This window comes from Pristiophorus japonicus, chromosome 8, assembly GCF_044704955.1.
Source record: "Pristiophorus japonicus isolate sPriJap1 chromosome 8, sPriJap1.hap1, whole genome shotgun sequence".
Taxonomy (NCBI): domain Eukaryota; kingdom Metazoa; phylum Chordata; class Chondrichthyes; family Pristiophoridae; genus Pristiophorus; species Pristiophorus japonicus.
The window spans coordinates 178,783,957-178,807,517 of NC_091984.1; the positions used below are offsets into that span (position 1 = coordinate 178,783,957).

At 44.7% G+C, this 23,561-nt stretch overlaps 1 protein-coding gene across 2 annotated transcripts in view; it reads left to right on the forward strand.

The window, feature by feature from the left end:
- Positions 1-23,561, forward strand: part of LOC139268842 (septin-2) — a 195,573-nt gene that overhangs the window by 61,847 nt on the left and 110,165 nt on the right. For both annotated transcript variants that reach the window (XM_070887596.1, XM_070887597.1), the window contains 2 exons: positions 20,252-20,386; positions 22,392-22,509. In XM_070887596.1, the coding sequence (XP_070743697.1) occupies positions 20,252-20,386; positions 22,392-22,509 (253 nt within the window). The remainder of the gene's footprint in view (positions 1-20,251; positions 20,387-22,391; positions 22,510-23,561) is intronic.

Here is a 23,561-nt window from a genome sequence, read left to right on the forward strand (position 1 = left end):
GTGTGAGCTGTGAGGAGGATGCTAAGAGGCTGCAGGATGACTTGGACAGGTTAGGTGAGTGGGCAAATGCATGGTAGATGCAGTATAATGTGGATTAATGTGAGGTTATCCACTTTGGTGGCAAAAACACGAAGGCAGAATATTATCTGAATGGCAGCAGATTAGGAAAAGAGTAGGTGCAACGAGACCTGGGTGTCATGGTACATCAGTCATTGAAAGTTGGCATGCAGGTACAGTCGGTGAAGAAGGTAAATGGTATTTTGGTCTTCATAGCTAGGGGATTTGAGTATAGGATTGCAGTTGTACAGGGCCTTGGTGAGACCTCACGTGAAATATTGTGTTCAGTTTTGAGCTCCTAATCTGAGGAAGGACGTTCTTGCTATTGAGGGAGTGCAGCGACAGTTCACCAGAGTGATTCCCGGGATGACAGGACTGACATATGAGGAGAGACTGGATCGACTGGGCCTGTATTCACTGGAGTTTAGAAGGATGAGAGGGGATCTCCTAGAATTTTATATGTTTCTAACGGGACTGGACAAGTTAGATGCAGGAAGAATGTTCCCGATGTTGGGGAAGTCCAAAACCAGGGGAAGGGGTCTAAGGATAAGGGGTAAGTCATTTAGGACTGAGATGAGGAGAAACTTCTTCACTCAGAGTTGTTAACCTGTGGAATTCTCTACCGCAGAGAGTTGTTGATGCCAGCTCATTGGATATATTCAAGGGGGAATTAGATATGGCCCTTACGGCTAAAGGGATCAAGGGGTATGGAGAGAAAGCAGGAAAAGGGTATGGAGGTGAATGATCAGCCATAATCTTATTGAATGGTGGTGCAAGCTCAAAGGGCCGAATGGCCTACTCCTGCACCTATTTTCTATGTTTCTGTGTTTGTGTATAAAGTTGCGTTGTTACAAGGTTTATTTGCCAGATAGATGGATATCATATACAGGTAATATCTAAGGGTAAGTTTTACAAATGTCGCTCCAGGTGCAGAAACTCGCCTACTGAGACTTGCACTGCAGGAAATCATGAGTGCACCCACTATTTTCTGTTGTGTCTGATAGGATGTTAGTTGGATTGTTGGATGGATGGCTAATGTGACACATATTTGTCTCTTGGGCCTGTCTCCTGCCCTTCTGCTTTGTCGAGACTGGCAAATGGGTTGCAAAACATCTCCATGACTGACAGTGACAACGCAAATGCTCTCAACAACAAAGATGGCAGCTACTCACTGGAAAAAAAAAAGCAAGACTTTCATTTATATAGCATGTTTCACAGCATCAGGACATCCTAAAGCGCTTTACAGCCAATGAAATACGTCTGAAGTGTAGTCACCATCGTAATGTAGGAAACGTGGCAGAGAATTTGCGCACAGCAAGCTCCCACGAATAGTAGTGAGATAAATGACCAGATAACCTGTTTTTATAGTGATGTTGATTGAGGAATAAATATTGATCAAAGACATCAAGGAGAATTCCGCTTAATGTTGCCATACCAATTTCCATTACAACTTATACTAGGTACATTTCAATTTTCTTTACGGGTCTCACAGTGTTAAGAATTTCTCTCAATACTGACTCATACGAAAGCCAGCCATGGACCTTTTGACCTGTGGAATTTTAAAATTTGAAGAAGTCAAGACAGCAATCTGCAAGCAAAAGTTTGAGATCTGACACTGTGGCTCCAAGACTGGATTTGTCAACAAGAGTTGTCGTCTAAACTCTGCCTGGGAGTTGAGGTTATCCCCGAAACAGGGAAGCAGGTACTGCAAGCACTTGCAGTGAGTAGGGCTGTGGCCAACTGGGCACCATGTGGCTGTCTGTGAGGTTGAGCTGATCTCATTATTAGTTTATAGATGGAGTGTTGAATTACTAAGCATGATTTGTTGGTTTGGAAGTAATTGTCAATCATTTTTAATCCTAGAGTTCGCTATGAACCAGATATTAAGCATGTTTGCTGGCAAGTTATTGGGGAAGAAATTTGTTCCATGAATGAGGGAGTTGAACAGTGAGTTATGTAGGTGAAATAGATTTGATATTCAGTGTTCTGTTGATGAATAATTACTTTTTAATCACAAGTATTCATTGTTGTTGTGAAATATATGTTTCTAAATGACTATTTGCAAAAGTCAAGAGACTTACTAATTGAGAAGATGTTGAATGGTGTCGGTATAAAGGGGAGTTCTGCTGAGTGTCCTGTTTCGTGAGAGAAGTGCAGCTTGACTCAGTGGTTGCACTCTCATTTCTAACTCTAAAGGTTCTGGGTTCAAACCTCACTCCAGGACCTGAGCATATAATTTTAGCTGATATTTCAGTGCTGAGGGACTGCTGCACCATAAGAGGTGCCTTTGAGATGGGATGTTAAACTGGTGCCCTATCTGCTTTTTTGGGTGAATATAAAGAATCCCATGGCACTACTTGAAGAATAACGGGAGAAGTCGTCTTGTGTTCTGTCCTGTAGTCTTGTATTCCTCCAACAACACCCAAGATAAAGTACTGTACACCGTTCTAGTCTCCAAATTACAAAAAGGATATAGAGGCACTGGAGAAGATGCAGAAAAGATTTACAAGGATGATACCAGAATTGAGAGGTTATAACTATCAAGCTGGGGCTCTTTTCTCTAGAAAAGAGAAGGCTGAGGGGACACCTAATATTGGTCTATAAAATTATAAAGGGGTTTGATAGACATAGAAAATATGTTTCCACTTGGGAGTGAAAAACTAGGGTTCACAAATATAAGATAGTCACTAATAATTCAATAAGGAATTCAAAAGAAACTTCTTTACCAAGAGAGTGGTTAGAATGTGGAACTTGCTACTACATGCAGTAGTTGAGGCAAATAGTATAGATGTATTTAAGAGGAAGCTATATAAATACATACGGGAGAAAGAATAGGATATGCTGATCAGTTTAGATGAAGAGAGGTGGGGGGGGGGGGGAGGTTTGTGTGGAGCATAAACACTGGTATAGACTAGTTGGGCCAAATGGCTTGTTTCTGTGCTATAAATTCTATGAAATTATCTGGTCTTTTTTCTCACACTTTTGTTTGTGGGCCTTCTCTTGTGTAAAAATTGGTTGCTGCACTTTTTATTAATTCATGGGATGTGGGCATCGCTGGCAAGGCCAGCATTTATTATCCATCCTTAATTGCCCTTGAGAAGATGGTGGTGAGCTGTTGCCTTGGACCGCCATAGTCCGTGAGGTGAAAGTACTACCACAGTACTGTTAGGGAGGGAGGTCCAGGATTTTGACGCTGAAGAAACAGCGATATATTTCCAAGTCAGGATGGTATGTGATTTGGAGTGGGACTTGCAGGTAGTGGTGTTCCCATGCACCTGCTACTCTGGTCCTTCTAGGCGGTAGAGGTCGCCGGTTTGGGAGGTGCTGTCAAAGAAGCCTTGGGATGTTGGTGCAGTGCATCTTGTAGATGGTACACACTGCAGCCACGGTGCGTCGGTGTTGGAGGGATTGAATATTTATGGTGGTGGATGGAATGCCAATCAAGTGGGCTGCTTTGTCCTGGATGATGTTGAGCTTCTTGAGTGTTGTTGGGAGCTGCACTCATCCAGGCAAGTGGAGAGTATTCCATCACACTCCTAACTTGTGTTTTGTAGATGGTGGAAAGGCTTTGGGGAGGAGAGTCACTTATTACAGAGCATCAGTCTCTGACCTGCTCTTTTAGTCATAGTATCTATGTGACGGGTCCAGTTAAGTTTCTGGTCAATGGTGACCCCCAGGATGTTGATGGTGGGGAATTCGGCGATGCCGTTGAATAATACAGGCGCTATGTAAATGCCAGTTATTTTTTAATAACTGCTTGCCATGATGTTGGAGATGTCTGTTTGTAGCAGTGCGTGGAAAGTTTTACTGACGTAGATACTCGCCTAATTTGGAGCAGTGAATGGGTTTTTCTGCAAATGCAACTGTATTAAAAACACAAAAAAGTACCAAAGACTTGTGAAACATTTAGCAATTGTTGGAAACATTGTTTGTCACCATTTGCTCAACAATGAAGAGAATGCGACTCCACAGGGACCCACCCACCATTGTAATTCTGCCACACTGTTTTCTGTTGAAGTTTCCTTTCATTGGCAGAATGCAGGCACATTTCAGGGCAGCTACAAGATTTTGAACTGATTTGAAACTCCATAAACTATTTTAGAGAATGCGTGCCCTGTTGTTTGTTGAGATAGTTTGTCTGTTTGACACTGTGCACTCTGTGTTGACTTCTCGGTGATGATGCCACCTCTAGCATGATGATGCATTTTTTGAGGGCAGGGAGGGGTCTTTCAGTGCATAATGTTACGGGAAATCTAAAATGAGAATCACTCAGCAATATTTGGGGAAAAAAAATAAACTTACCGGAATTCACACACAACGGGATGTGGGGCAGCTTTTATGTAATTAAAAACAAAAGTGCTTGCAGCAATTTTACTTGTAAGCATTAAGATTTCGACATGGTCTCTTGTCACAGGCACCAATTGTTTTTATGCGATGTTCCCATGAAAAAGTCATGCTGGTGAGTGAACTAATGCAGATTCACGATCATGAACCGAAGTACTTGTGAGCAGGATCCTGTTCTATATCGTGTTGGGAGACTGTCATTCCCAACCATCTGCCCTCCCTTGTGTCAGTGTGGACAATTGTCGTCAGCCCCCCACCACCAACTGTGTTGGATGCAAGAGACTGGCCCGTGACAGTTCATCACTGTGTATCCCAGGAGTATTTCAGCAGGTTATTATAACTATTGCTGTACTATATTCCAATACCCAGACTGCGTATACCTTTTTGCTTTGACCCAATTGAATTTTCCCCAAGTGCTTCCTCCCATGGGAACAGTTAGCTCAACACTTTGAATAAGGCATTACAATGGCCTCTCTTCCTTTCAATTGTGCTGCCCCATAGAAATTTGCACCAAGGGGTGTGTGTCATTTCATTTCATATATAAAACACAAACCTGAGACATGATGAAGTCATTGCGGCCTTTATCGTTCACTATGACTGTGGGACCATGTCACATATATTTGCACTGTGAATGTTGAGTTGGTAGTCATGGGATCGGAATGTTCTTTTTGTTCCCAGGTTGCTGTATTTTCCATTAATTCATTTCCACAAAAGGGAATGGAAATTGAAAGAGAGCATTTGTAATGAGATTGTTGAGGGGCTGTTCTGGCACTTTAAGATGCAATGTAATGCCAGGGCAGGTTTCTTACTGATTGGTAGTCTATAACCATGGAATGATACAGCACAGAAGGAGGCCATTCGGTCCATTGTGCCTGTGCCAATTCTTTGAAAGAGCTGTCCAATTAGTCCCACTTACCTGCTCTTTCCCCATATCTCTGCAGATTTTTTCCATTCAAGTATTTATCCAAGATTCTGTGAATTAAAGGTTTTCGGCCCTTGAGCCTGCTGATGGCTCATTGAGTATTTGTGCCTCATGCCGTGCACTGAGTTGTCCGGACCAAAATCATTTCTGTGCTAACTTGACAGATCCTTGCTCAGGTGGCATTGGGTGCACTAGAGTTGGCTTCATTGTGCCTTGGCTGTTGGGTGTGGTTCCTGCGCCTGATCACTATCCTGCAAGCTCTTCTGGAAATGCTTGTGTATATTTATACATGGCTGGTTGACCTGTGAGGTTGATCCAGCTGCTAACACTTGCTGAGTGGGCTTGCATGTAAAGAGTGGGGACCTGGGTGAGCTATCAAGAGGGCATTATTACCCCCAGAATGGTATCCCAACATGAATTGCTGCCTTTGAGATTGAAGGGATTAAAGGAGGAATTGAACTGGGCGGGGGTGGGGGGGAAGTTTTAATACAAGGCACCTCTTCCCATATAGGGGGAGAAACTGAGATTCGTGGATCCACCATCTGCTTGTCCTTGCTGAAGTTACTCCAGCAAAATATCTTCCTTGATCTTCATTAGGTTTTCTTTGGCAGTTCCGCAGAGTATATAGTTTGTTCCTGTAAATCTGGGTTTGCTGTTCCAGAATCAAGATGCTGACCCTCAAAAATTCCACAGGGATTCCCCTGACTTAAATTTGATGGGAGACCGGTGGAACTGCCAGAAAAATGGCATACACGGCCATTTTCAGCCATGTAAGACATACTGTGGGGTTCCACCAGTTACATGGGGAGAGCTCCCAACGGAATGTCAGGCTGCTGTTTGAAATATGAAAATATTTACAGGTTCATTTCAAGACATATTTTACTGCCTACATAGGAACAGTGGGACCTCCTGAGGATGTGATCGGTGCTATATAAATGCAAGTTTGTTCATTTGTTCTTTGCTGACATACATTTCTACAATTGGGCTGTTGCAGGCACTGAGTCTTAGGAAAGCCACTTGTTGGAAGGAGGAGGAAGAGAAGGACTTGGAAAGTGCAGGCATGATGCCTATCTTGCTTCCCTATTGTCCAGCAGGACATCGATAGACTATATGTAAAAGGATCTCTGGAAGTATCAGCCAGATCCTCTACCTCCTCTCAAGATGCAGATGGGTACAGGTCCAGGGGCAGCAGCCTCCCTTTGTTTTCTTGCCTAAGTCGCCATTATTTATGTGCAAGCCCAGATAGTATTGGCAAGCACTTTATTTTCTCTCTTTTAAAAACAAATCAAGTTTTGCATACACTCAGCCATGATTCACCTCTCACTTCGGAGACAATGCACTCTTCGTTCAACATACAAAATAAATGCACACTTCCTGGAAATTCTGTTCTCATAAAAATAAACTTTAAAAAATCTGTTCATTCATGGGGGATGTCACAGCTTGTTGTGGAAGAATTATCTCTTAGTTTATAATACTCTTGTTTTTGGTACTGTACCATGTAAACGTTCAAGCGACAAATTGCCTGCTTAAAACAAAAGACACATTTAGTCTCCAAAGTTCGTTGACCCTGAGTCATGAAGATAGGGGAGGTAGGGAAACGGACGGTTGGAGAGGCAAACAGATGTATATCGCTTGTACTAATAACAGGAAGCTAGTTCCTTGTTTTTCTGCTGATGCGAGGAAAATAACCCCACTTGTGTGTGCGTATGCTAGTTAACCTTTGACTTACCACAATGTAAAGGTAGATTGTCATAGTATTACCATATAGGGTAAGACGTTACAAAACTGTTAGATAATTGGACAATGGTGTAAGGGGGCGGGACCGCCCCCAAAGGTATAATTGTAACTTGGAAAACTTCGCTCGGAGAGAAGGTGTGGCGAAGCTGCGGAGTTTCCCCACTTCTCCCAGAGCGCTCTGCACGAATAAACTGTGACGTTTTCCTTCACCGTACTCGGACTTGGTGTGGAATTTATTTCCCTTACAGATTTGGCGCTGTGAGCAGGGTGAATACGGTCGCCTCGGGTCGCCTAGCTGGTGGAGGGTGACGAATTGTCAAGGTTTGACCGTCCAGTCAATTGGGCCCTGGAACAGGGCGACCCCTGAGCCCCGATTCACCAAAGAACAAAACGTCCGTGAACGGTGAGAAAAATCACAGTTGAGCCGCAGGTTAGAGTCTAAGCTAGCTTGGTATGAGTGATATGTGAAAGAAACGAGTGTTCCCCGCCACTTCGATTGTCACAAACTATCTCAGTCACCTAACTTGAGCCGGAATTAAGAGGGCGAATGCCCCACATGAATGCCAAGGATTAAGGTCAAAGGGAACATAGAGAGGACAAAATGGCGACGCAAAAGTGGAACAGTGAGTGAAGTAGGGACTAATCTCCTTGCGACTTTGAGTCACACAGGTCGGGACATTGGGGGTCGTGTGTAGAACAATTAATGTGGTTGTAGTAAGTTGCGGGTGCAGCTGGATAAGATCGTAGTGGGTCGCCGAGGCACCATTTTTAACGAATTGCAAGTGTGTTGAAACACCTCTGACGAGAGAGACTGCGAGTCCTGAACGGACCACTGACAGTAGTAAGACTGCGATGTCCAGTAAGGAAACGGAGTGGGGCCCCCCCGGGGTCCCTGACCAGACTGTACCTAGTCGACCAAAATGGATTGATAGATAGAATGCGAAAGGAGGGATGGGCCCCGACGGGAAAAAAAAAGTGAAAGAACAGTGAGTGGTGGAAGATGCAGAAACAGAGAGAAAAACTGGCACATTTGAGAGGTCGAAAAGCAGCCCTCAAAGCCTACGTGCTAGACTCCGTTCTAGTTATGAAAAGAAAGGATAAAGATGCAGCCTTGAAAGAAAACAAATTGAACGAAATTGAAAGAAAAAGTGTCTTCGATTGTCTGAATTAACGAAGTTACCGAGAGACGAGCCCTCTGTGTAAAATACCAAAACCCAATTTGAAGAAAGGAGATCAAAAAAAGGACATATCTTACTAAATACTAGTTGATATTGGCTGTGAAAAAAAAAGATACTGGTTTAATTGAAAAGATTTTTGGATGAGGTAAAAGACACTCTCCATTGAAAATGATTTTAAATTACAAGAAAGTTTCATTGCAGTTCGAAAAGATTTCCAGAATAGATGTGTTTATCAAGAAAAGTCCCGAACAGTCTAAACAAGCAGGAGGGTTTTGAAAATAACGAGAAGAAATCTAAGCTATGCAAACTCAACACAAAAAGAAAAATTGGGAATTAGAAAATCTTACTGATTTTAAAATTCTTATAGGAAATGTTGGAATGTATACAGCTTGTGTGAAAATTGAAGTTCAGTAAACAAAATAGCTATTAAAAATGTGTGGTATCGTTTTAAATCAATTTAAAAAAAAAAATCTTTGGCAAGTACTTGAATTAGAAGTTAAGGAAAAAATTGAAATTTAATCTAAAATGCTGTCTGTCCTGATGAGAAGACTCCTATTATGATGACTTTACTAATGATTTCTGCTGTTTTAACGGATTCCTAATTTCTAAGCAAGTTTTGAAAGCACAAAGACTTTAAAAAAAAACTAAATTCGGATGATTACGTGAAGTCACGTAATGACATCAGGCCTTCTTACAAACCTGTAAAGAAGTTAACCCTTTCCATCGACAACTGTTTTATATTGGACATTATTCATTTGGATTTCTTAATAGAATAAAGAAGACTCACCTGACAGATAAAGGAAATGGGATAGTCAGAATAAAATAAAACAGAACTAGCCCATGTAATAATACTCGCCTGATACAAATAATGAAAAAATTATTCTAGGAACAGGCTTAATAAGGGAATTTAAACTATTAATAGACGCCGAGCTGAACAAAATAATCTGGCCACAAGCGGATGAACGTAAAAGCCAATTAAGATACGAATAGGGCACCAACCAAGGCCCCAAGGGCCATGGGAAAACATACAAATAGATTTTACTGGACCACTGTCCGACTCACGGGGGAAAATGATATTGTTTAGTGGTAATAGGCCAGTTCACCCGATGGGTGGAAGCTTACCCAACAAGGAACTGTACGGCCACTGCGGTAGCTAGAATTCTGGCGGAAGAAATAATCCCTAGATGGGAGGGTGCCGTTGCAAATGGACTCGGACCAAGGCACCCACTTCACGGAGAAGGTAATAAAGGCCGTATGTCAACTAATGGGAATAAAACAGAAATTCCACATACCATACCATCCCCAAAGTTCAGGAATGGTAGAACGGATGAATCGAACCCTTAAGATAATGATCGCAAAGGCAATCCGAGAAACTGGGACTACATGGGTTGATGTGTTGCCCATCATTCTGATGAAACTAAGGGCAGTCCTTAATCGAACAACGGGCTTATCCCCTTATGAGTTAATGATGGGAAGGGTGATGCAACTCCCAGAAGGGATCGTCACAGGAGGGACTGATGTGGGACCCTTAAGAGATAGGATCAGGATGTACGTCCTGGAAATGAGCAACAGTCTTAAGGGATGAGAACACAGGTCAGGGATAAGCAGCTCCGACAAGACGAGAAATTAGAATCCACCGCCCTCCCAGATGTGCCCCAGGCAGGGACCCGCGTAATGGTAAAGGTCATCCCTGGGAAGCCTGGCTTTGCACCAAAATGGATAGGACCGTACGAGGTAATGATTAGCGGAGATACATGTGCCTGCGTCGACATGAGAGGACGGGGGCAGTGGATACACTGGACCCAGCTTAAGGTTTTCGAGCTGAAAAACTAATGCCTGTAGTATCCACCATTCTTTGATTCGCCCACAGGTCAATAGAGACACTAGAAGCAACATATACGGCCATTTTGCCTTTGACTAGTTGTTAATATAAAGTGATAAGATGAAACTGTGTGCCGCAGTCTGTATAATAGCCTTGGTGTACGTCAAGTGCAGCGCGTGGGAAGCGAGACGGAAGCGAGAGCTCCATGTAAACACCTTTTTGTATATGTCTTATGTTTATGTGCGAAATGGGAACTTTTCGAGTTGCTGGGTGTGTTCACATATCCCTGTACATTCCAAAGGAGGAATTCCTTTGGGCCCCGTTCCACTGACCCTAACTGAGACTGTAATGTGGCTTCTGAGCCAGAATGGCACGGATGGGAGGAGGACCATCATACCGCTACCGTGTGGACAACCACGGGGACATCACCCAGTGGGAGAGTGCTGGGTACCCCATTAGTCAAACGTTCCAGGGATGGTACCAACCACCCTATGACCATAAAAGGGAGCCCCCATTCCTAGTCCTGACCAATACCTCGAGGATCGGGAGACCAACCGGGACCATATGTTTAACCCGAAACGACACCAGCAGAAAGGGACATATCATAGGGTACAGCCATTGCCCACACAACCTCAATATCACAACAGGCGCACTGGTCACTATCCTCTCACGCCTTCCAAATAAAACAGGTGGAGGTCTGTGGGCCCAGTCTTGGGACCCCGACACAATATATGAAATAGCAGCGTATAATGGCATGTATTTTGTGTGCGGGCATAGGGCATATCCCTGGTTACCCAGGCGATGGACAGGGTCCTGTTACTTGGGATATGTGGTCCCCTTTGTCAGGCAGGTACGTACCCTGGCAGAGGTGCGTACAGCAGGTCGACGAAGACGAGCGATTACTCCGGTAGAAAGACTCTTTGGAGTTGTGATGTTCCCATACGGGATAGGGTGCACCATGGATGAACTAAGAAACGTAGAGAGGGTTCTGGAACAAATAGCTAATGACACTGCCGAGGCGATGGAGAGCATAACAGCTGAAATGGTAGCCATATGTACTACCGTACTTCAGAACCGAATGGCCCTAGATTACGTATTGGCCCAGAACGGAGGCACTTGCGCATTGATTGGGGCCGAATGTTGCGCTTATATACCCGATAATTCGGAGAATATAACCAACCTAGCCAACCATATAAGGAGGGAAGTGAGGAAACTAACCACCCCGGATGGTGAAGTTGGCTGGCTGGGGGGATGGATGTCTAAGTTGGGACAAAGCATTGTACAGGGTCTGATTTTGATCGTGGGCGTATGCCTGGCATTGTACCTTGCGGTGATGATGAATGATTAAGATATGTATGTCCAAGTTATGTACCACGATACCCATAGCTGCCGGGACTTACATTAACGATACAACAACCCGACTTCCACCCGCAACATATCAGAAGCTGCACCTCCATTTGCAGCAGTACCACCAACTCCAGGCTCGCCCAAGGACCCTGGCACAAGACGATGAGGCAGTTCGGATGTAAGATTGGATTGTTCTTATCCGCATGAGATGGGAAAAGATCAACAGGAGGGACTGTTGTGGAAGAATTATCTCTTAGTTTATAATACTCTTGTTTTTGGTACTGTACCATGTAAACGTTCAAGCAACAAATTGCCTGCTTAAAACAAAAGACACATTTAGTCTCCAAAGTTCGTTGACCCTGAGTCATGAAGATAGTGGACCGCCCCCAAAGGTATAATTGTAACTTGGAAAACTTCGCTCGGAGAGGAGGTGTGGCGAAGCTGCGACGTTTCCCCACTTCTCCCAGAGCGCTCTGCACGAATAAACTGTGACGTTTTCCTTCACCGTACTCGGACTTGGTGTGGAATTTATTTTCCTTACACAGCTGATCCTAATCCTGCTGTCCATGCTTGAGAATTTTCTGGCAGGAGTCACAGTGCTGGAGTTGGGTCCCTGGCTGTGTCTAACCTGGAGTACTTAGGCACCAATTGGAATATCCAAACTGCTACCAAAATCAACTAGTTCAGCACAAGCTAAGTTTTGAATCTGAGAAGTTCCCAGTCTGTGTGCTCTGTTCGGAACTAGTGAAGATCTGAATCATTTTGTGAATGTCAATATCATGTTTCATTACGAGCACAAGGTGAATTTGAGATCCATTTTGGGCTGACATTAGCATAACACTGGCTAATGCCAAACAGAGGAAGGAGATCACAGGTCTAACTGCACGGCTGCATTGTGAAGGAGAACGGATTTTTATTGCCATACTGTGAAGGTCATTGTGTATAGGACAATAGGCAGCCGGCAGTTAAGTGGTTGTACTTCAATTGTTTAATTCTCATGACTTCATAAACAACCTGTTTGTGAACTTCTATAAAACCACAATGTTGCATCACTGTTTTAATGACTGTCTCCCTTTCCAGAATTCTTCTGAAGATCAGTTGCAAAGAAATGCTGCTAATTTTAAATAAAAAAACAGGAAATGCTGGAAATACTCAGCAGGTCAGGCAACATCTGTGGAGAGAGAAAAACAGAATTAATGGGCCCAAGTTTCGGATCTCCGGTAGAACGGCGTACTCCAGAGAGGCCCGCCTAATTTGTAGAACGGGAATTGCCAGATACTTACCTCGCGATTCTCCGATATCTGTAGGGCCCGTTTGCAGCTCGGCGTGGCGCAGCAGGAGCTGTTGGGGATGGAGCTACAGCCCTGCGCCAAGAAGTGTGTCGGCAGCTGCCCGTGTGCGAAGTGGCGGCTGTACGTGGGCGCAGTAGCTCCTGGCCCTCCCAGCGTGACCTGTCTCCGAGTGACGACCCTATCCCTGGCCGAAGGGACGTCGCCCCTATCCCTGGCCGAGTGGCCTGCCTGCCCTTGCCTCCTTGACGGTGGGGCCCGCCCGACTGGCATCTCGGGGGCGGGCTCCGCCCGAACTCCTCTACGGTGGCGGGCCCGCCCGATCAGCATCTCCGGAACGGGCCCCGCCCGAACTCCTCTACGGTGGCGGGCCCGCCTGACCGGCATCTCGTCGGGGGCGGGCCCCACCCGAGCATCTCATCGGTGGCGGGGCCCACCCAACCAGCTCTTCAGCAGGCTGCTGGAGGGCTCCTGGTGCTGCAGTAGATGAGTAGAAGCTTTTAACTTTTTTATTTATTGATTGATTTTTTATTTTTTTATTTTAACATTTTTTTTTCATTGGTTGGTTTATTGTTTCATTTATCATTTATTATTGATGATGGCTCTTTATTGGTAAAAGTGAAGTATTTAATGCTTGTAAAATCTCCTAACTTCCCCCCCCCTCCCAATCTCTCGCTCCCTGCGCCTAATTCCTAAAATGTAGACAAGGTTTTTCTGAGCGTACAAAAATCTACACTTACTCCATTCTAAGTTAGTTTGGAGTAACTTTTCGCTGCCTAAACTTGCAAAACAGGCATAAGTGGCTGGTAACGCCCTCTTTTGGGGAAAAAAAACTGTTCTAAAATGAAACTATTTTAACTAACTAGAATTGGAGCAAACTAAATGCCAAGAATTACAATTTCTAAGATACTCCATACTAAACTAGTTGCTCCTTAAAAAAAAAAAAAGGAGCAACTCGAGCTGAAACTTGAGCCCATAGTATCAGGTCGATGACCCTTTGTCAGAACTGGAAAAAGTTAGAGATGGAACAGATTTTAAGCAAGTGCAAGGGAAGGAAAGAACAAAAGGGAAGGTCATCAACCTGAAACGTTAACTCTGTTTCTCCACAGATGCTGCTTGACTCATTGAGTATTTCCAGCATTTTCTATTTTTTATTTCAGACTTCCAACACCGCAGTATTTTGCTTGTTCTGCTAATTTAAAAAACTTTTTGTACTTTATTTTTCTAAAATATTTTAGTTTGTCATCATCATCATAGGCAGTCCCTCGAAATTGAGGAAGACTTGCTTTCCACTCTAAAAGTGAGTTCTCAGGTGACTGAACAGTCCAATACAGGAATTACAGTCCCTGTCACAGGTGGGAAGACAGTCGTTGGAGGAAAGGGTGGGTGGGACTGGTTTGCCACACGCTCCTTCCGCTGTCTGCGCTTGCTTTCTGCATACTCTCGGCGATGAGATTCGAGGTGCTCCGTGCCCTCCCGGATGCACGTCCTCCACTGCAACTCCCAGGTGTTGGTGGGGATGTTGCATTTTATCAAGGAGGCTTTGCGGGTGTCCTTGAAACGTTTCTCCTGCCCACCTTGGGCTCGCTTGCTGTGTAGGAGTTCCGAGTAGAGCGCTTGCTTTGGGAGTTTCTTGTCAGGCATGCGAACAATGTGGCCTGCCCAACGGAGCTAGTCAAGTGTGGTCAGTGCTTCGATGCTGGGGATGTTGGCCTGATCGAGGACGCTAACATTGGAGCGTCTGTCCTCTCGGGATTTGCAGGATCTTGCGGAGACATCGTTGGTGGTATTTCTCGAGCAATTTGACTTGTCTACTGTATATGGTCCACATCTCTGAGCCATACAGGAGGGTATCACTTCAGCCCTGCAGACCACGAGCTGTGTGGCAGATTTGAGGGCCTGGTCTTCGAACACTCTTCCTCGGGCGGCCGAAGGCTGCGCTGGCGCACTGGAGGCGGTGTTGAATCTTGTCGTCGAAGTCTGCCCTTACTGATAATCTCCTGAGGTATGGAAAGTGGTCCATGTTATCCAGGACCGTGCCATGGATCTTGATGACCAGGGGTCAGTGCTGTGTGGCAGCGTCAGGTTGGCGGAGGACCTTTGTCTTACTGATGTTTAATGTAAGGCCCATGCTTTCGTATGCCTCAGTGAAAATGTTGACTATGACTTGGAGTTCAGTCTCAGGCGTCGTCCGCGTACTGTAGCTCGACAACAGAGGTTGGGGCGGTCTTGGATCTGGCCTGGAGTCGACGAAGATTGAACAGGTTTCCACTGATTCTGTAGTTTAGTTCCACTTCAGGGGGTAGCTTGTCGACTGTGAGGTGGAGCATTACAGCGAGGAAGATTGAGAAGAGGGTTGGCGCGATGATGCAGCCCTGCTTGACCCTGGTTTGGACGTGGATTGGGTCTATGACGGATCCGTTGGTCAGGAACACGGGTTGCATATCGTTGTGGCGCAGGTGGTGGATGGTGACGAACATTCGGGGGCAGCCGAAACGGAGGAGAACGCTCCATAGTCCCTTGCGATTGACAGTGTTAAAGGCCTTTTGTAAGGTCAAAGGCGGCCATGTACAAGGGTTGGTGCTGTTCACTGCATTTTTCTTGCAGCTGTCGCGCTGTAAAAATCATGTTCGTTGTACCCCCTAGAGGATGAAATCCGCACTGTGACTCCGGGAGGAGCTCCTCAGCCACAGGGAGAAGACGGTTGAGGAGGGTTCTAGCGACGACTTTCCCCGTGGCTGATAACAGGGAGATTCCTCTGTAGTTGTCACAGTCGGACTTGTCCCCTTTTTTAAAGATGGTCACGATTACTGCATCTCTGAGATCTCCCGGCATGGTCTCCTCCTTCCAGATGAGAGAGACGCGGTCATGTATTCGTGCCAATAGTGCCTCCCCGCCATACTTTAGTGCCTCAGCGGGGATTCCATCCGCTCCTGTAGCCTTGTTCTTGAACTGGCGGATGGCCTTTTCTACCTCGTGCAGGGCTGGGGTTTTTCTGAGATGGTGGTGGGTGGCATGCTGCGAGATGGAGTCAAGGACACTCGAGTCAAAGGCAGAGTCTCTGTTAAGGAGACCTTCGAAGTGCTCCTTCCAGCGGGTCCTGACTGGCTCGGTGTCCTTGATGAGTGTTTCCCCGTTCTTGGCCAGCAGTGCGGTGGGACCTTGGGTGTTTGGGCCTAGGTGGCCTTGACTGCTCTCGCACATGATGATGGCTGTCGCCCAGCTGCTGAATCTCCTGTGCTTTCTCCACCCACAATCTATTCTTTTAGGTCGTGGGTTTTTTGTTGGACCTCGGCCTTAAGCCGTCTGTAATGCTGCTTTGCTGCTCCCGAGTTGGGTTGTTTTAGGTTTAGAAATGTCCTGCGCTTGCGATTTATTAGCTCTTGGAACTCCTGGTCATTCTCATCAAACCAGTCCTGGTGTTTCCTGGTTGAGTGACCGAGTGTCTCTTCGCAGGCATTGGTTATGGTGGCCTGGAGGGCAGACCAAGCGCTGTGGGCATTCTGCATCTCGGGGTCATCGAGGGTCGCCAGGTTAGCAGTGAGGCACTGGCTGTATAGGGTTCTCTTAGCTGGGTCTTTGAGTGCCCCAGCATTGACTTTGTTGCGGCACTGCTTCTGCTGCCGTCGCTGCTTTGGGGCTATGTTGATGTTGATGATGGAACGGATTAGGTGGTCCGTCCAGCAGTCGGAGGCTCTTGTCATGGCACGGGTGATGTGCATATCCTTTCTATCCCTGGTTCGACCGATGACATAGTCGAGCAGGTCCAGTGTTTGGATCGAGGGTGTTGCCACGATGCCTTGTACTTGTCCCTCTGGCGTAACAAGGTGTTAGTGATGACAAGGTCGTGCTCTAGGCATTTTGTCAGGAGCAGGGTACTACTGGAATTGGTTTTCCCTGCCCCCTCTCTGCCGATCACACCTCCCCAGAGGGCTGTGTCCTTGCCGACCCTGACGTTGAAGTCGCCGGGGAGGATCAGTTCGTCGTCAGTAGGGACGCGGGACAGGGATTTTTTGAGGCTGGAGTAAAAACTCTCTTTGGTCTCATCTGTTGCATCGAGTGTTGGGGCATATGCACTGATGACTGTGGCGCATTGGTTCTGGGATAGGGTGAGTCGCAAAGTCATGAGACGTTTGCTAATCCCGTAGGAGTTTAAGTAGTGAATGTGTGGTTGACCTCAGTGCTAGACTGGGGCTTTTAGCAGTTAATGAATCAGACAGTGCGATGATTTCCCAGCAATAAAGGACCATTTGCTGCAGGTTTTCTTGTAATTTCAGTTCTGAGTGTGAGTCTGAGAGAGTCCGGATCAATGGGTAATTTTCCAGTTGGTAACGTGGGGGTGTCACAGGGATCAGTGCTGGGGCCTCAACTATTTACAATCTATATTAATGACTTAGATGAAGAGACCGAGTGTAATGTAGCTAAGTTTGCTGATGACACAAAGATGGGTGGGCAAGTAAGTTATGAGGAGGACACAAAGAATCTGCAAAGGGTTATAGACAGGCTAAGTGAGTGGGCAAACATTTGGCAGATGGAATATAATGTGGGGAAAGTGTGAAGTTATCCATTTTGGCAGGAAAAATAAAAAAGCTAATTATTTAGATAGAGAGAGATTACAAAATGCTGCAGTACAGTGACCTGGGGGTCCTTGTGCATGAAACACAAAAAGTTAGTGCGCAGGTACAGCGAGTAATCAGGAAGGCAAATAGAATGTTGGCCTTTATTGCAAAGGGGCTGGAGTATAAAAACAGCGAAGTCCTGCCAGAACTGTACAGGGTATTGGTGAGACCACACCTCGAGTACTGCGCACAGTTTTGGTCTCCTTATTTAAGGAGGGATATAATTGCCTTGGAAGGCAGTTCAGAGAAAGTTCACTAGGTTGATTCCTGAGATGAAGGGGGTTGATTTAGAAACATAGAAACGTAGAAAATAGTAGCAGTAGTGGGCCATTCGGCCCTTCGAGTCTGCACCGCCATTCAATATGATCATGGCTGATCCTCTATCTCAACACCATATTCCTGCTTTTCCCCATACCCCTTGATGTCTTTTGTGTCTAGAAATCTATCTATCTCCCTCTTAAACATATTCAGTGACTTGGCCTCCACAGTCTCCTGTGGTAGAGAATTCTATAGATTCACGACCCTCTTGAGTGAAAACATTTCTCCTCGTCTTTGTCCTAAATTTCCTACCCCGTATCCTGAGACTGTGACCCCTTGTTCTAGATATCTCAGCCAGGAGAAACATCCTCCCCGCATCCAGTCTATCCAACCCAGTCAGAATTGTATACGTTTAAATGAGATCCCTTCTCATTCTTCTAAACTCTAGTGACTACAGGCCTAGTCGACCCAATCTCTCCTCATTCGACAGTCCTGCCATCCCAGGAATCAGTCTGGTGAACCAGTCTGATGGCAAGTATATCCCTCCTTCGGTAAGGAGACCAAAACTGCACACAATACTCCAGGTGCGGTCTCACCAAGGCCCTGTATAACTGTAGTAAGACATCCTTGCTCCTATACTCAAATCCTCTTGCAATGAAGGCCAACATACCATTTGCCTTCCTAATGGCTTGCTGCACCTGCATGTTTGTTTTCAATGACTGATGTACAAGGATACGCAGGTCCCTCTGTACATCGACACTTCCCAAACAATCACCATTTAAATAATACTTTGTCCTTAAGTTTTTCCTATCAAAGTGGATAACTTTACATTTATCCACGTTATACTGCATCTGCCATGTGTTTCCCATTCTCTGTTTGCCCATTCATTCAAGCTATTTAAATCGCCTTGCAGCATCTTTGCACCCTCCTCACAACTCACAATCCCACCTAGTCAGCAAACTTGGAAATATTACATTTGGTTCCCTCTTCCAAATCATTTCTTGGGCCCCAATTATAATTGTGAATAGCTGGGGCCCAAGAACTGATCCTTGTGGTACCCCACTAGTCACTGCCCGCCACCCCGAAAAAGACCCCTTTATTCCCGCTCTCTGCTTCCTGTCAGTTAATCAATTTTCAATGGGAGGAGAAATTTCTTCTCTCAGAAGGTCATAAATCTAGAATTCTCTGCCCCAGAGAGCTGTGGAGGTTGGGTCATTGAATATATTTAAGGTGGTGATGGACAGATTTTTGAGTGATAAGGGAGTGAAGGGTTATGGGGGGCGGGCAGGGAAGTGGAGCTGAGCCAAGGATCAGATCAACCATGATCTTACTGAATGGCGGAGCAGGCTCGAGGGGCCAATGGCCTACTCCTTCTCCTATTCCTCATGTTCTTGTGTTCTTATGAGTATGACCAGTGTTTATCGACACCACTGTTTCAGCCAGTGAGTTGGAGGCGGGGTGGGATTTACGGAAAGGCTCACAGCAAACAGTGTATTTTACAGCAAACCAAATCTGTTTACTCAGCAAACAGAGTCTGTATAAAGGGTGTGTTACAGCAAACAATCTACAGAGTCTATTTAAAAAGAGTTCCTACGAACTACAGGAAACCAAACTCTTGACTGAAACTGCAGCAACTTCTCCTGATAAAAGCAGGGCAATTTCTTCAGCAAAATGCAGTGAGTGGAGGATAGTTAGATTTGTGTGTAAAATCAATCCGAGACATTTACAGCCGTCTGATCTCCAGACATGATTGACGTGGGAATTAACAAATCATATCCATTTTGACTGCAAATAGTGGTGTCATTATTTGCAGCCGTAGTCTTTAGTCCTCCTTTATGCACCTTTGTTTGAGATCTGTCTGATTGCTAGAATTTGGTGTGTTTTGTATGCTCTAATAGGACAATGTTGTTGTATAATTGAATTGCTAAATCAGAATGTACAGAAAAAAGAAAAACACCAACGCTACAAACGACCAACCAAAAAGAAAATTAATGGCATTAAAATTTATGACAAAGATATTGAGATTTTACTTTGATCTGTAAAATCATAGTTTCTCTGCCATAATAAGTGTCGGCTTGGCTCAGTAGTACCACACTTACCTCTGAGCCAAAAGTGTGTGGGTGTAGCCCCACTCCAGAATTTGAGCACATGGCTAGGCTTCAGTGCAGTACTGAGGGATTGCAGCACTGTCAAAGGTGGTGTTTTGTGGATGGGATGTCAGATGTACTTCCCTTATGAATGTTCAGTGTATGTGCAAGATCAATAGTACTAGTTGCAAAAGAGCAGGGAGTTCTTCTGGTATCCTGGTCAGCATTCATCGCTCAACTTAACATCAGCAAATGAACTGATTATTTATCTTGTTTGCCATTTGTGTATGCTTGCTGTGAGCAAATTGGCTTGGTAAAGGCAGTGTGTGGTATTCTTGAAAATGTACTAAGGCTAATAGTGTGGTAAGATCTGATGGGCATGAAATGACTCAAATTGTAGTGAAGTAATATTCTGAAGAGGATTTCCAAGATCTCCTTTGCTTTCTAATAAAATTGATGGACCCACCTATAAATAGCAGTATTCAATTGGGAGTTAATGGGTCAGTACTAAGGTACCCAAGGACCAGATCTTCCAGTAGTATGATGATTGGTGACATTGTTTCTAAGACCCTACCATTTTTCCCTCTGCAGCTTCAGACCCATCATTCAGTACATTGACCATCAGTTTGAACGATATCTTCATGATGAGAGTGGCCTGAACAGACGACATATCGTAGACAACAGAGTCCACTGCTGTTTCTACTTCATCTCCCCCTTTGGCCATGGGTAAGGAAAGGCTCTGATTCTACAGGGTACATGACCAAAAGATGCTTGTCTACATACCCACCACTGTCGATGCTGCAATAGAGCTTGCTTAAGGAAGGGTGCCCAATAATGCCACACATTGCTGTGTTATCTGTGAGTGAGGAAGGGCCACCTCCTGTTGGATATGAGCAACAATAACCAATCAATAGTGTTTACGTTGCCACTCTTTGGAGCATGAGTAAAGAAAATCTGTATGAGGGGAGACCCTTCGAATTATAGAATGTTACAGCACTGAAATGAGCCATTTAGACCATCAGGATCTGCCTCAGTATTTTTCTCCATGAGCCACCAACCTAATCTCACTCTCCTGCTTGCTCCCTGTACCTTTTTAAATCTATATTGTTATCAAGCCGGGGGAGTGGGTCTAACTGAAGTGCTCTTGCAGAGAACTGACACGGGCTTGATGGGCCGAAAGGCCTCCGGTGCTGCAACCATTCTATGATTCTAAGTCTTAATTCCTATCATAATCTTAAACCTCAATCAGACCACCTCAAAACTGCTCTTTCCAGATAAAACAACCCCAACTTTCTTAATCTTTTGTCATAACATTAGATTCCTGATACCTAGGGTCATTGTTTGCTCATCTCTGTACCCAGTGATAACTGTGACATTACTCACTAGATCGTTTCTGTTTAGTTCTTCAATAGAGATTATTTATGATATTCTTGGAAGGGATTTCAGGTCCTTAAAATAATCACTGGTGCAGATGAGGTGGAAGTAAGCAATCTATTTGACTTGGACAAGGACAAAAATACAAAATTTAGAATACCTGAGTATGGTATAGAATAGTGCATTTGTGGAAGAGATTTTCAGAGCAGGTAGTTGGTTTGGGATGTGTTAGCACTTTTTAAAAGGAGCTGGATTGAAATCTGTTGCAAAGGGATGGAAGGTTATGGAGATACTTTTTAAATGCAGAGCTTTGTTGCTACACACTTGTATTGGGCAATACCTGTAGGGTGGGACCAGTCCATGTTATTGCATCTTTCCGCCCTTGGTGGCGCTATCTATGACTGCCATGGTGCTCGGGTGAGTTTAAATGGTCATAATACTGGCAGTTGAATTCTTGATCCTGTGCTTGGGAGTTCAAGTATGTACTGTTGGAACTATTGTCTTTTTTTTAAACCTTTTCCCCTAATGTTGCTTCTTTGAAGTTGTTTCTTCAGATGTGTATTTATTTACACAATTGAGAATTCTTATTTTATAAACAAACCCCTGCTTCCTCTGCACGTGGTGCTGAAGACATTGTCTTTCAGTAACCTGGCCTTTTTAATATGTTTAGCTTGCAATTTTCTCCTTTTGCTCCATATCTCCACAATATGGTTGCTCATTCTGGGCCATTGTTCAATAGGTGTGATAGTCCTCTGGCACTTTGGCCATGTGACCATTCTTATGGAGGCCTGGTCATTGCATTTAGGCAGATTATTCCATTGTGGGGACCCTTAGAGCCAAGTTGAATCATGTTCACATATATGGACTTGATGGCTATGATTGGGAGAAAAAATCTTGGCTAAATAGTTATTTTTCTCCCTTCTGATTGGCGAACCTAGTACAGATTATTAATCTAACTGGGACATCATCTCGAGGGTGGCTCAGTACAGCACGATGTGGTGAATATACCCATATAAGCCTCTAGTGCAGCACACCTTTATCCATTTTTAAAATACAGGTGTTGCCTGTTAATGTGCCCACAGCGCTAAATACTGGATATTACAACATTCTATTCTATTGATTTATGCAAGGGATCCTAGTAGCAGGAGTCCGGTTCTGCATTGAGCTAAAACCAAGTTTACAAAAACAAAAGCAAGGCTAAACCAATTATCTAAAAGATCCAAATGACTGAGGACTTCTGATAATAAACTTCAGTTTTGTTGGTAATATTGAGTTCTGCTTTTTAACAATCTTGTTCGTATGTAGCAATGAATTATTGGAAGAGTATGCAGTATTTAACTGTTGCTATCTTGTGCAGCCTGAAGCCTCTAGATGTGGACTTTATGAAGGCCATTCATAGCAAAGTAAATATTGTACCTGTGATCGCCAAGGCAGACACACTGACGCTGAGGGAACGGGAGCGACTGAAGCGCAGAGTAAGTAGTTCTTGCTTCTGATCTTTGTAGAGAGCAGCGATATAAAGCAGAATGAAGTCTTATGTTTATTGCATTTCCCTCTATTTTGCTTTACCCATTTGTCTGCTATAAGTTTCAACTGCAAGTATCTGTTTTTACTGGAAATTGGACACGGGTATCCAACAGAGATTTAAATTTTTTCATTTCATGTTTGGACACAGCTCTCCATGAAGTGTAAAGTGGTCCCACATCCCTGTAGCATGGCAATGTTGCACCCAGAGACTCTCATCCTTGATGATTGGTGATATCCTTTCCAGTATGAGGTGTCCCCCCAACACCCACTGGCCATTCTCACAAAAAAGTTCCCGCACACCACATTGGTAGCTGTTTTCAGGCTGTACTACTATTACGATGTGTGTTGAACTGAAGTGTTTGTTTCTGATGGAAGTCTTTGTTTCAGTCTTTGGCCCCAAGTTTCCACATGATTTGCTCCTGATTTTTAGGAGCAACTGGTGGAGAACGGACTATCTTAGAAATCGCAATTCTCCACATTTTTTTTTCTGCAGTTCTAGTCAGTTAGAACAATTTCACTTTGGAACAGAATTTTTTCTTCAAAAGGGGGCGTGTCCGGCCACTGATGCCTGATTTGAAAGTTTCCACAGTGAAAACGTACTCCAAACTAACTTAGAATGGAACAAGTGAAGATTTTTGTAGAACTGAAAAAACCTTGTCTACACATTAAAAAATCAGGCGCAGGTTGTAAATGAGGCGTCTGGAACGAGGTGGGGCGGGGAAGGGAAGTCATTAAATTCTACAATAAATCTTTATTTATACTTATACAAATATTATACAAATAAATCCAACCTGAATAAACATTTATAAGCAAAGAAAAGATTAAATAAACCATCTTCCTACCTGTGTGAAAGTGCTTCAGGCAGGTTCAGTCAGCCCAGCGGTGTGGCGTCGTTCCCGCGAACGGGAGGGCCCGACCGACCACCCGCCCGCAGCGGGGGGGGGGGAGGCGGCCGTTCCCGACGGCAGGGGGGGGGGGGGGGGGGGGGGGGGAGGGAGTG